Raw genomic sequence first — 13956 nt, forward strand, 5'->3', positions numbered from 1 at the left:
TTGGACTGGGGGTTTCCCATTTGTTTCCTCTTTACCGACACACAATGGACACAATGGAAATGGAAGTGGATCTCTGCCTGGCTTCAAAGCGTCCTTTGGAACCAGCAGAGACAGACTGGAGGCTCTTGAAGCCAAGGTGGAGATTACCTTCAGGCGGACGTCTCCGTCCTGCAAGGCTCTCCCAAGCCACTTGGTGGCTCAAAATGGACCTCGGACCTGCACAGGGTTTCTGGCCGAGGGAGGTAAAGAGGAGACAAGGGCACTTACCCCAGAGAGGCCGTGAGAGTGAGCGAAGCGGATCTCAGGTCCTGGTCCGTCCGCGGCGTGGAACGAGGAGGAGGAGGCTCCCCGGACCCTGGGGGCCCTGAGGAGGGGTCTCCTCCCGGGTTCGGCACCATCTGTCTTGTTTTTCTAAGACCACCAGAGCGAGCACAAAAGAACCAGCAAGTAGGCAAAGGTCAGGCGCAAAACTGCTAGTTTATTTTAGCAACCTAAGGTGTGGAGAAGAAGTCTGTCGGCCTCCGGCAAAGAAGGCCGGCAGAGTGCCCCTCCCCCAAGCTCTCGGACGGAGTTCCCACACCCCGACAGGACTGGGAAGCTGGGAAGTCCGCCAGGCTGTGAGAAGGCCGCGTGGCTCAATGGCGGAGAGCGGCTTTTCTAGGAGTGGGAGGGCAATAGGTGGGGCATGGGCGTGTCAGGGGCGTTCCGTAGGTGCGACCAGGTAAATCTTGGTCTCTTCAGATTGACGTCACCTGGCGCATGCCCAGTTGGTCTGCACCCTCCCTGGGCGCTGGCTGCATTTTTGCGCGGGCGGGAAGAGTTGGTGGTGAAGAAGAACCCGGAAGTGCACCATCTTGCCTCCGTTCGTCCAAACAGCATTCTTTTGAGTTTCTGGTAAGCCTTTCCAAAGGAGGCAGTCAGAATACGCGTCTATCTCAGTGAGCCAAGGGAGGACTTTGAATAGAATGAGGGCAGATTTGCCCTGAGCAGTTCCCACCTTGAATTTTGCCTTTAGCTTCATGACTGGGGGTCCCAAGATATTTTCCTTTCCCTACTCAGGTTCTGTCCCTCAGTGCCCAATCAGTTTTTGCTAGGATTTGAATTACACTGGTGGTTTCCAAGCTCATGTGGGTGTGTGTTTTCTTTTTAGCAAAATAGTCCACTTATTAAAGAGAAATCTCATTAAAATGCCCTCTGCCCTGACCATTAATAGTGTAACTGAAAATTGGGTTCATTGCTGGCCACCTCATGTAGAGTCCAATTAAGAAGGACCAGGCCTGGTACAAGAAAAGTGAGTTTATTTTTGAAGCTAGCTTGGGAGAAGGGCACAAAACATTCTACTTTAAATGTGCCTCTTTACCTTTGGAGCAAAAAGCAGACACTTCCATAAGGTAACGGGGAGAGTGAGCAAGGGTAAGGGGTAAAAGGTAGTTACCTGGTGGGCAGTTGAGTTGGCACTTTTCTGGGCAAGAGTAAGTTGTAAAAGTGGCCGAGTGGTCATGCCTTGGGCATACCCTCCCGAGGCAACCCCCTGGAGCGGGGTCTTTCCTGGGGACATGCTTGGATCTGCAAGTCAACTGTCTGCTCTGGAGGAGAAATTCATCCTGGAACACACAGAGGAACTTGCTCTATAGGGAATGTTGGGTGAGGGGGAGGTGAGAGGTTATTTTGCATTTCAAAAAGGGCTAAGTAGGAGGTAGAGGGAAAGGAGAAAGGAGAAAAGAGAACAACCCAGTGTCTTAGAAAAATGGGGGTACTTGGTTGTAATTGGACTTCCCTTGTTTTTCCCAGAGTACCCTCCTTATGGCTTTGAAGAAAGGGACCAGCTCGGGTATGTGGGGTCTGGTGAATAAGGCTGCGGTCACTCTCCCTGTCCAGGTCATTTCCTCCTACAGAGGGGGATCCTGCCCACATGTCCCACCCCTTGTCCTTCCTGTGGACACTGTGGGTATCTGGGTTAGAGACCTATGCACGGAGGATGGGGGAGCACTCCTGGTGGTGGGCTTCTTCCCAGGGATGCATGCCGTGCCAGGCAACAGAGTCAGGCAGCCCTGGCTCACCCTGCAGGTTCACTGATGCCGCTGAGCTCACGTGTCTGCCTCAGTCTCTCAGTACACCATGTGGGTCGAGTTCGTACTATGTCAGGACCCAGAGTTGAACAAGAGCCAGGTGGCCCTCCAGGAGCCTAGTGTCCAGTGGGGAGACAGACGTGGAGGCACAAGACGTGGTGTTGTTTAGGGGAGCAAAGGGGTGCTGGAATATAATAAAAGAGGGATGTGAATGAGACGGGGGGTCAGGGAGGGCCTTTTTTGGATGTTTTATCCTGCTCTTCTATTTTTCTTCCTCTCTTTGGAGCATGAGTGTGATCCAGATTCATCACCACCAGAGAGGAAGTCAGGATAGAAGCTTTTGAAGTCTGTTCAGTGGTGGAGGATTCAAGTAGTCTTTAGATCCTAATATACAAAAAAATTGGGAGGACTCTTGAACCCTCAAAGAAATAGACTTAAGACAAGTGAAAAGAGGCCTGCTTTGTTCCGCAGGTGGTGAGCATATTCCACAGGACTTACAGGAAAAAGCTGTGGACTTAAAAGAGACCTCAGTTCAGATTCTGCCTCCTTCACTATTAGCTGTGTGACATTGACGAGTTAACTAACCTGTCTGTGCCTCAGTTTCCTCATCTGAAACTGAAAACAGCTACTTCCTAGAAATGTTACTTGTTATAAATCAACATGTCTTAATCAGCTCAGGCTGCCATAACAAACTACCATAAACTAGGTAGCTTCAGCAACAGACATTTATTTCTTATAGTTCTGGAGGCTGGAAGTCTGAGATCAGGGTACCAGCATGCCTGGGTTCTGTTGTGGGCTCTGTTCCTGGCCTACAGACAGACAAATGCCTTCTCTCTGTGTCCTCACATGGTGGAGAGAGTGGAAGGAACTTTCTGGTGTTTCCTCTTTTAAGGGCACGAATCTCATCATGGGGGCCCCACCCTCATGGCCGAATCTAAACCTTATTACCTCCTCAAAGCCTCATCTCCTAATACCATCACATTAGGGGGTGGTTTCAACATATACATTTCCAGGGGATAGGATTCTGTCTCTGGCAACATGGTAAATGTCATGCGCGTCCGTGTGAAGAGACCACCAAACAGGCTTTGTGTGAGCAACATGGCTGTTTATTTTACCTGGGTACAGGTGGGCTGAGTCCGAAAAGAGAGTCAGCGAAGGAGATAAGGGTGGGGCCGTTTTACAGGATTTGGGTAGGTAAAGGAAAATTACAGTCAAAGGGGGGTTGTTCTCTGGCGGGCAGGAGTGGGGGTTACAAGGTGCTCAGTGGGGGAGCTTTTTGAGCCAGGATGAGTCAGGAAAAGGAACTTCACAAGATAATATCATGGCTTAAGGCAAGGACCAACCATTTTCACTTCCTTTGTGGTGGAATGTCATCAGTTAAGGCGAGGCAGGGCATTTGCACTTCTTTTGTGATTCTTCAGTTACTTCAGGCCATCTGGGCGTATATGTGCCAGTCACAGGGGGTGTGATGGCTGGCTTGGGCTCAGAGGCCTGACACTGACCTCAGGTGATCCGCCTGCCTCGGCCTTCCAAAGTGCTGGGATTATATGCGTGAACTACTGCGCTCGGCTGACATTCTTAATATGTTTGCATTTGATAATTTTGTTTGATGTGAGGACTGTCTCTAGTTTGAGCTGTGGGTGATTCCCTTCAGGGAAAGCCTTAATGTTGAAGGTTGGTTCTTCCAAGTACCCTGACAGGATGTCAAGGCCTGGGGTGTGTTGAGATTAGCCTTCCAAAGACACCATTTCTTAACCAGAATGCTTTCCCTGTGGTGTTTGTGATGCAGTATTTTAAAATCCCTTCAGTTGTTCAACTAGACCCAGAAATCTAGGTTCTAACTACTCTGCCCAAAGACGAATTTTTCCTCTCCACACCTCATTCCCTATGTCTAGTCAACTCATCTAATAGCTTAACAAATCCTAGCAATACATTTTACCCAGGTATTTAAAGCAGGCAGATGGCTTCGCATAGAGAAGTAATGCTATTCATCAGTTTGTAGTTGATGTATATGTGATAGGAATCTCAATTGGCCTCACACTGAATGAAACAGAGATGGGTGAGGGGAGAGTATGCCTAGATTTAGCTCAGGAACAGAGACTTGTGTGTAGAGGGGTCTTTGGGGTGGCCCAGGAAGGGCATGGGTTTGGAGTCTCAACCACTAGCACACAAGTCTGACCTTGGGCAAATCACTTTTCCCTGGGCTGCAGTTTTCTCATTTGTGAAATGATGAGGGCTGACTGCTTCCTTACAGGGCTGTTGTGGGCTATAGTGATAATGAATTATCAGGCGGCCACGCAGTGCCTAATGTAGTGAGTGTTGAAGAAATCTCCTTCCTTTCTTTCCCCATCATTGAATAATTGGGAAAGAAAAATATTGAGCCCACCATGGGTGAGGATCCATACACAGAACAGGTGAACAGTAAATAATTGTTACTCTATCACAGGGTTTTGGATGGAATCACTTTGATCTAACTTTTTTGGTAGATTAGCATCAATTAACACTATGGTAGTGTTTGGTTTTGCTTTTTTAAGAGATGGGGTTGCCCAAGCTGGAGTGCAGTGGTGTGATCTGAGCTCACTGCAGCCTTGCACTCCTAGGCTCAAGGAATCTTCTTGTCTCACCCTCCTGCGTAGCTGGGACTACAAGTGCTCCACCATGCCCAGCTAATTTTTTTACTCTTTATAGAGATGAGGTCTAGCTATGGTGTCTAGGCTGGTCTGAAACTCCTGGCCTCAAGTAATACTCCCACCTCGGCCTCCCAGTGTGCTAGGATTATAGGCATAAGCCACCATGCCTGATAGATAGCAATGTTTTTTGAGTATTTACTCTGTGGCCAACATCATGTATGCATTACCTCCTTTCACTCACTCACTCATTCGTATCTGGGTTTTAGGTGGTAACCCAGTTCAAATTGGCTTGCATAGAAACAGAGAAGTTATTGGCCGAAGTATCTGAAAAGTTCTGAGGCTAGGACTGCCTTCAGGTTTGGCTAGATCTAGGTACCCCAATCATGTCATCAAGATTATGTGTCTTGCCACCCATTTCACCTCAACATCAGCTTCTATCTTACGCGTGTTCTATCTTGTATTCTTAGGCAGACTCTTCCATCTTGCCCAGACTTTCCAAGCTTTTATCCTGCTTCAGAAAGAGTGAACTTTATTTTCATAGTCTCAGCAAAAATCTTGGTGTCAACCATATTATTATTACGGAACTAACCACTATGGCCAACAGGAGGTGAGGCTCTGATTGTGTAGGCTGGGTCATGTGCCCCTGTCTCAGGATCTGCACCATCAAAGCACATGAATGTTTGGAGGTGGACATTTATCACAGGGAAGATGGGGTCCTTCTCTCAAAAGAATGGGGAGTAGTTGCTGGGCATGTACCATACCACATTTTCCATACATAGTGTCTGTAGTGGGCATTATTGTTTCTGAGAGAGTACAAAGTAGTGGCTTAGAGTGGGAACTTGGTGACCAGACTACCTGTGTTCATAGTCCAGCTCTGCCATTTAGTACTTGAATGACCATCACTAAGTCACTCGACCTCTCTATTCCTCCGTTTCCTCAACTATAACAACAGGAATGGTTGTTGACCCTACCTCAGAGTGCTATTCTGAAAGTTAGATGAATTAATACATGAAAAGTGTTCAGAGCAGTGCCCGGCACAGAGTAACAGCTCATCCTCATAACCTTCGTGCATAGCATCTCCTAGGCTTGCACAGTGCACAACTGATACAGCTGTACTCAGCAGTCCTACTCAATCAGTGCAAATCACTTTGTCCCCCATTTTTTGGATGCTGATACGGCTTGGCTATGTTCCCACACAAATCTCATCTTGAATCAAAAGTAGCTCCCATAATTCCCATGTGTCATGGGAGGGAACTGCTGTGAGGTATTTGAATCATGGGGAGTGGGTCTTTCTCATGCTAGTCTTGTGACAGTGAATAAGTCTCAGGAGATCTGATGATTTTTTAAAAGGGAGTTTCCCTGCACGTGCCTTCTTGCTTGCAGCCGTGTAAGACATCCCTTTGCTTCTCCTTTGCCTTCTGCCATGATTGTGAGGCCTCCCCAGCCATGTGGAACTGTGAGTCCAGTGCACCTCTTTCCTTTATAAATTATTCAGTCTCAGATATGTCTTTATTAGTGGTGTGAGAACAGACTAATACAGATGGGAAAAAATCAAAGTTCAGAAACCTGCCCAAGGTCACAGGCTCATAGACAGAGGTACTGGGACTGAAATCCAATTCTGCCTGACCTTTGGGTCTGCTCCTAACCACCACATGATGTTAAACATCCCCCTGGTGGTAGAGAACAGAGAGAGAATGCAACCTCTCCTTCCCTCCTGTTCTTTGACCCTAGATGGTGCTCATCTTATCTTACCCCTGTGAACTCCAGGCTTCCAGGACCCACAATCGCAGAAGAGTCAGGGCCTCACCAAATGTCCCCAGACCAAAGCTTAGCAGCGCTTAATTTATGCATAAGATCTGGAAGCATGTTTCCCTCTATAAGTACAGTATGGGGAGGACTGGGAATGAACATTTTACCGTTTACTAGAAGAAGGATCCAATCCTAAGGGAATAGTAGGCAATGAAGCCCTCCATAGATGCCTGCCTTGCAGAATTGGAACAGATCTGGGGAAACCAGTCTGATTTAATTAGAGAACAATGGAATGACTTAGTATGTGCTGGAGGAAGGTGCTTTTTCTAGCTATCGAAAGTGTTTTGGTGCTTTGTACCCACATACTCTTGCCATTGTTCTATTGATTTTACAAAAAAGTAAAAATTGGAAGAGAAACAAAAATCTAATGAACTTAAACTAAAATCCAATCAGTTGTGTCGTTGAGGGTCTATTGGGGTCCAGCCCACACTAGGTCGGGAGAGAGATGGAAATTGCGGGGCCTTCATCTCACCCTAAACCTTTCCACCACTGAGAGGCCTTGTCCATGGGGACGTGATGGTTACTCGGAGTCGAAAGATGGGAAGTGTCAGCTGTCACCTCAGGTCCTCATTGTCACACTGGTCACACGGGTTGGACAGTGAACGTCAATAATTCTTCCCCGTCGCCTGTCAGCCCAGCCACCTTTACTCCCCACTGCTCTCTGACGGCTCTGCCCAGAGCTCCTCAGGGGAAGGCATTTTCAAAGGCGTGTCTGGCCAGTGTCGTGCCACTGAAGGATCTGATCTCCGTCCTAACATGACTTGCCACCGACTTCATAAAAACATCAGTCAAACAGCCTCCGTATGAAAATAATGTGCAGTGAATTCTTCTTATGCTGGGTCATCCATAATAGAAAAGCAGCCAGAGGTGGCCCCATATTTCTTTCTGCTCCCTAAAATGTAATAAATTGAAACTTTTAAAGCTCCGCATGAAGACAGCTTGTCAGCAGCGGCCCAGGACCTGCCCTGTGGAGGTGCGGGGCTGGGAAATTCCTGGTCTAGCCCATCCTAGATCCTATTAAAATCTAGACCTGCTTGACTTGTGTGCCTCTGGGTCACTGACCTCCCTCTACCCATCCCAGTGGGACAGGAAGGCCAAAATTCCTCCTTAAGATGGTCAGTGCCAAGGCCGTGCTTCTCCTGACTGTGTAAACTTGGCCCCTTCTTTTGGCTTCTGCTTCCTTTTCTTTCTAAAATGGAATTAAAAATTCCCCCTTCTGAAAGGAGCCCACAGTGACCATCGTTGCCGTTTTGTAATGTTTTCTCACTGCCAGACACTGTGTAAGAACTTTGCGTGTTTTCACTCATGTATCCTGCAGACGTTCCATGATGGAACCATTCCCATTTTACAGAGAAGGAAACTGAGGCATAGGAAGACGGTGTCGCTGGGAGAAGCAGGCTCCCTTGGGTCTGGCTCCAGTGCCCAAGCTCTGAACCACACATACAATACAATCTGGTCCTTAGTGTTGGTAACATTGGTTTCCTTCCTCTGTCCTTTGGAGTGAATGTGTTAATCCCTGGCAGGTTCCAGGAATGATGCATATTTCCACCACATTTGCTCAAACTCTGTGTTCTGTCATTTTACAGACTCCCAACTTAGTCCAGGCTCTCCTGATGTTGCCTAAGAGGTTTCTGTTACAGCACAAAACCATTGAGCTGTTTTCTCTGCAACAGAGCTCTCTCTCTATTTTGATCCATTCTATCTGTGTGGTCAGACCTTCCAGTGAGTGGCTTTCTATGAGGGGCAGTGAAGCTCAGTGGTTAAGAGCTTGGCCTCTGGTGTTGGAATAAGCAGGCTGTCCACAGACCAGCTCTGTGATGGTGAACAAGTCACTTCCCCTCTGTGTGTCTCAGAGTCCGCCTTTATCAAAAGGTCCTAAAGGTGGCACCTTTCTCCTAGAGGTGCTGTGGGGATTTCATGAAGCAAGGCAGAGAAAGCACAGTGCCGTGAACATGGTCCCCAAGCAACAGTGGCAGGTGGGGCGGCTAATGCCAAAACCATCAGGGCCGAGATAATCCTATCTCCAGCCCAGTATGAGCTAAGAAGGCCAGCAGCTGTCTCCATTGACTGCTGTCTGTGTTCATCTCTGTCTGGGGATAAGTCATCCCTCTCTCTGCTTGCTCCAAGGAAAGAAGGGAAAGGAAACAGCATTTCTGGATCATGCACCATTATGCCATCTATAAAATGGGGATAAAAATAGAGCCTGCTTTCTCTGGGGGCTCTGAGGACTGGTGGGATCATGCTGCTGAAACCCTCTGCTGAAGTAGGGGCTGGGCAGATGGGAACTGTGTCATCGTGTTCTGCTTTGCCCTGTTGCTTTATTTACAATGACTCTCTCTCGCCTCCTGGCTCCCAGCCCAGCTCCTTGGCCTGGCAGAGGGGCCCTGCGTGAGGCCTCCTCTTCCACCATTAGTTATCTGACATCATCTCCCTTGATGGCCCATCTGCTCCCGCCGCCCAGACCTTTTGTTCTTTGCACGCTGCGCTGTGCCGATTCTTCCATTTCTCTCCACTTCCACCCCTTCCGCCCCAGCTGGAGCACCTCCACTGCCTCCTTCCTGCAGGACCATGGCGGCCCTCTCACTGTCCGTCCTATTTCCAATCTGGTCCCACCCTCCCCACAGCAGCCAGAGGGAGATTAGGCCACATACCTCCTTAGAAACCATCCATGGCTTCCTGGCAGACTGAAATAAAATCTAAGCTTTGCAGCCCAGCTCACAAGCCTCAGTGATGTGAACCCTGTCCACATCTTCAGCATCTCCCCCTCCTCTCCTTCTCTGTACAGCTGTCTGGCTGCACTAGTGAGCTTTCTGTTCCTCAGCACCACCATTAGTTCCCCTCTCTGCCTCAGGGCCTTTGCACTCGCTATTGCCGCTGCCCAGTGCACTCTGCACATGGCCATCTGCTTTGCATCTTGTTTTGTTTTTTTTTTTTGAGACGGAGTTTCAGTCTTGTTACCCAGGCTGGAATGCAATGGTGTGATCTCGGCTCACTGCATCCTCCGCCTCCTGGGTTCAACCAATCCTCCTGCCTCAGCCTCCCAAGTAGCTGGGATTACAGGCATGTACCACCATACCCGGTTAATTTTTTTGTATTTTTAATAGAGATGGGGTTTCACCATGTTGGTCAGGCTGGTCTTGAACTCCTGACCTCAGGTGATCCGTCCTCTCGACCTCCCACAGTCCTGGGATTACAGGCCTGAGCCACTGCGACCGGCCCTTCCTTTGCATCTTTTAGGTCTTAGCTTAAGTGCTTCTCCTTCATGAGTCCTCTGACTTCTGCTTAAAAGAGGGGCTGGCTTTGCCCTGCCTGCCTTCAGGGGAGCCTTATCACCCACCTCCTAGCCATGGCAGAGGCACTTGAGTCACCTGCTGGAAAATAAGACCAGGCCTGACATCTCACTTCCTCTGTCCATTATGCTCTAACAAGGCCAATTACCTTCCCTTGCTCTACATCCATTTTCTCAGTGTGTCTCCATCCCTCCCATTTGCCAAGTGAAATGGACCCCCCGCCCTCTTTCGCTGGGCCCAACTGCAGGAATACATTGTTCTCAGGGGCTGGAAAAGGGGATTTTGTGAGTTGTGGCTCATCCCTCTCTGAGGCCCGAATGTTTACCTTAGGTGATTTCTAAGAGTGTTTCCTGTTCAGAGATACAGAAAAGGGGGATAAGAGGGCCGACGGGACTTATTGTAGACCTCCTGAATGTTCAGCACTCTGAATGTGCAGGCATCCTGCTGTGAGCTGAGTATTATAAATGAGCTGAGTTAGGCTGGGCGTGGTGACTTATACCTATAATCCCAGCGCTTTGGGAGGCCGAGGCAGGCAGATCACGAAGTCAGGAGTTCAAGACCAGCCTGGCCAATATGGTGAAACCCTGTCTCTACTAAAAAACACAAAAATGAGCCATGCATGGTGGCGGGCGTCTGTAGTCCCAGCTACTCCAGAGGCTAAGGCAGGAGAATCACTGGAACCCGGGAGGTGGAGGTTGCAGTGAGCCGAGATTGCGCCACTGAACTCCAGCCTGGGCGACAGAGCAAGACTCTGTCTCAAAAAAAAAAAAAAAAAAAAAAAAAGGCTGAGTTTGAGTTCAGAAGAGGCAGCTGCCAATTGCAGAATGGATTTAGGGTATGTGCATGAATATGGCATGTCTATGGCATGCCCAGTGGGGCATGTCTGTTACCTGGGGCCATGTACATAAGTAATTGGATGAATCTTGATGATTCCACTTTGCTAGGATAGGAGGCCTACTGTGTACAGGTGGGAGGAAAAGTGAGAAAGAAAAGTGTGAGAGAGAGCTTTAAGTTGGTGGCTGTTAGCCTTCTAGTGAAAGCTGTGAACCCAGGAAAATGCTAAATGCTCACATGCAGAATATTTTGCATACCATTTTAAAGGGGGTCTGTGGACCCACTTTTAACCCTGAACCCTGGTTAAGAAACTTCCATTTGGCTGGTTCCCATGGGCCTTCAAATCACCTCCTCCAGGAAGCCTCCCTTGATTCCCATCCTGCATTTCCACTGTGCCGGTGTCCCCCGCTTCCCTCTACTGCACAAAGAGGATGTCATTAGCGGTTCTTGCCTGTCTCCCACTGAGAGGGCAGGGGCCAGCTTGATTGTTCCCTGCATGTCCAGTGCCTGGCACTGAGTGGGCGTCAGCAAGGGTTTGCTGAATGGGACTGAGAAATAGCTCCTGGCGATGCACCAGGGGTGACGTTATGAGTGGGCTCAGAACCTGGCTGCTTCAAATGCAAATTTATTTGCTTTCCCCCAGGTGTGGGTTGATGAATAGTTGTGAAGACATGAGGGTCACCTATAAATTAATTAATCCCCTGCCTGGGAGGGGCTGGGCTGAGCTAGAGGGGAAGGACATTCAAGGAGGCAGCCTCATGGGGAGGCCTCTCCTCTCCCCTCATCTCCCCTTCCCTCCCCTCGCCTCCCCTCCCCTTTGCTTTCCCTTGCCCTCCCCTCCCCCTCCCCTCCTCCCTCACCTCTCACCTCCCCTCCCCTCCCCACCTCCCTCCCCCTCTTCTCTTCTCATTTTCTTTTCTTCTCTTCTCCACCTCTTGCCTGGTCCAGCTGGAGCAGAGTGAAGCCAAATGTGAGGAGGCCTTGAAGACCCAGAAGGTGCTCACAGCGGACCTGGAGAGCATGCACAGCGAGCTGGAGAACATGACGCGGAACAAAAGCCTGGTACCTGTCCCTTCCTGCAGCTGCAGGGACCTGGGCCACCATAGGCCTCTGGGAGCTAGTGTGGGCCTAGTGTGCGCTCAGCACTATAGGAAGTACAAGGACATTTTTTGTAACTACCGGGTAGCACCTTGAAAGTACAGACATCCATTGTAGGCCTCTTGTGTGCTCAGCTCTGTGACAGGGACAGGGGGACTTATTATAGACCTACTAGGTGCTCAGCGTTCTGAACGTGCAGGCATCCTACTGTAAGCTGAGCATTATAAAGATATGAGGCATTGATGGGGCTCAACTGTGTGCTCCCATCTGCAATGATAAGCAAGGAAGTCTGTTTGGACATAATGGATGCTCAGTGCTGTGAATGTGCATCTGATGTGAGCTTGCTCTTTGCTCAGTACCCAGTGTGGAAACACAGGTGTATACTGTGTGCCCACCCTGCTCGCCACTCTAAGTGGTTCTCAGACATCTGTGGTCCTACTGTGTGCTCACCATCATGAGCTGGAACTTGGTCCTTATTGTGGGGCTACTGCAGACCCTCTTAGTAAGTGGAGACAAGAGCATATCTTGGCCCACTTAGGCTCATTACCAGGTGAAGATTTCAGCCATTTATTATAGAACTACCTGTGCTCACCCCTGAATGGGGACACATGGACATACATTGTCGATTTATTATTTTGGTGAAAATTGGATATAGGTTTCCAAGTCCCTTGTCTGGGTGTATGGGGTTGGCTTAGATTTATACTCAATGTATAAAACCCTAAAGTTTAGGTATAGAGTTTTATAGGCAAATGCTTATCTCAAGATCTCTGCGGGCCTTTTTGTCCCTTATTTTGTTGAAACTTGCCTACAAGCATTCACACACACACACATACACATACATGTGCACATGCGTATACACAGAAGTGAATGTACATATTCACATGCGATCACCAGGCACACATACAAAATAAATGCCCTCCTTATAGGTAACCTATGCCTCCAAGTTTATTCATCCATCTAATACATGTGTATTGAGCACCTGTTATAGGGCAGGCCTGGTGCTGGCTGCTGAGGTTATGTCTGTGAACAGAACAAAGTCCCTGTTCTCAGGGAGAGTGCCGGGGTTTGCATTTACACATATGTACTATGCCCATTTAAAATGTGCACACATAGGTTCCCAAGTGGGACTGCGCAGACATAAATTCATACACACATACACCCTGAATTCATAGTCACATGCAGTACCTAGTATACACACACACAAACACGCACACACAAACACCACCAAGCTGATACACCTACCACATGCATTGGTAACCACAGCCACTCTTAAACATTGATGGTCACTCACCTCACACACCCATTGGCAAACCCCTCTTTACTCTTCCTCTGGACCCTGCTGCCCATCCCTAACCCTCTCACCTTGCCTTGACCACTGACCTGCCTCTCCCAGGTGGATGAGCAGCTGTACAGGCTGCAGTTTGAGAAGACGGACCTCCTGAAGCGCATTGATGAGGACCAGGATGACCTGAATGAGCTGATGCAGAAGCACAAGGACCTCATTGCTCAGGTAGTGAATGGGACCTTGGTGGAAGAAGCTCAGGGACTTGGGGTGGGGTAAATGGGGAATGTTGAGAAGGTGATATGGTTGGACTACTCCCTCATCTTAACATCTTGGAGGGGCAAGTGCACAGAGATAGATAGGAATTGTACATTTCCTGGGGTCCTAATGGAGGACAATGTCACCTTCAGATGGTGTGTGCATCTCTGGAGGACATGTCCACCAAGAAAGATTTGGATTTATCCATGCCTCTATCTTCCCATCCACCCACCCATCGACCATTAATCTACTCATCAATTTACCCATTCACTTTTCCACCCATCTACTCATTCACCCACTCCCCTATCCATCTGTCCATCATCCATCCATCCATCCATCCATCCATCCATCCATCCATCCATCCAGTCATCCACCCATCCAGTCATCCAGCCATCCAGTCATCCACCCATCCACCCAACCACCCATCCGTCTGTCCATCCAGCCATTTATCCATCTATCCATTCATCCATCCATCTTTCCATTCATTTATCCATTCATCCATCCTACCACCCATGTACCCGTTTATTCACCTATCCAACCGCCATTTTCTTTTCTTTTCTCTCTCTTTTCTTTCCTTTCCTTTCTTTTCTTGCTTTGCTTTTTCCTTCCTTCCTTTCCTTCCCTCCCTTCCTTCCTTCTTTCCTTCCTTCCTTCCTTCCTTCCTTCCTTCCTTCCTTCCTTCCTTC

General features: G+C 48.7%; 1 protein-coding gene across 1 annotated transcript in view; it reads left to right on the forward strand.

Annotated features, from left to right (window-relative positions):
• MYO18B (myosin XVIIIB) overlaps positions 1-13956 on the forward strand; it is a 298450-nt gene that overhangs the window by 199207 nt on the left and 85287 nt on the right. The window contains exons 35-36 of the mRNA XM_026447974.1: positions 11581-11694; positions 13124-13240. Coding sequence (XP_026303759.1) covers positions 11581-11694; positions 13124-13240 — 231 coding nt within the window. The remainder of the gene's footprint in view (positions 1-11580; positions 11695-13123; positions 13241-13956) is intronic.

The sequence above is a fragment of the Piliocolobus tephrosceles genome, chromosome 19 (genome assembly GCF_002776525.5).
Source record: "Piliocolobus tephrosceles isolate RC106 chromosome 19, ASM277652v3, whole genome shotgun sequence".
Classification (NCBI taxonomy): domain Eukaryota; kingdom Metazoa; phylum Chordata; class Mammalia; order Primates; family Cercopithecidae; genus Piliocolobus; species Piliocolobus tephrosceles.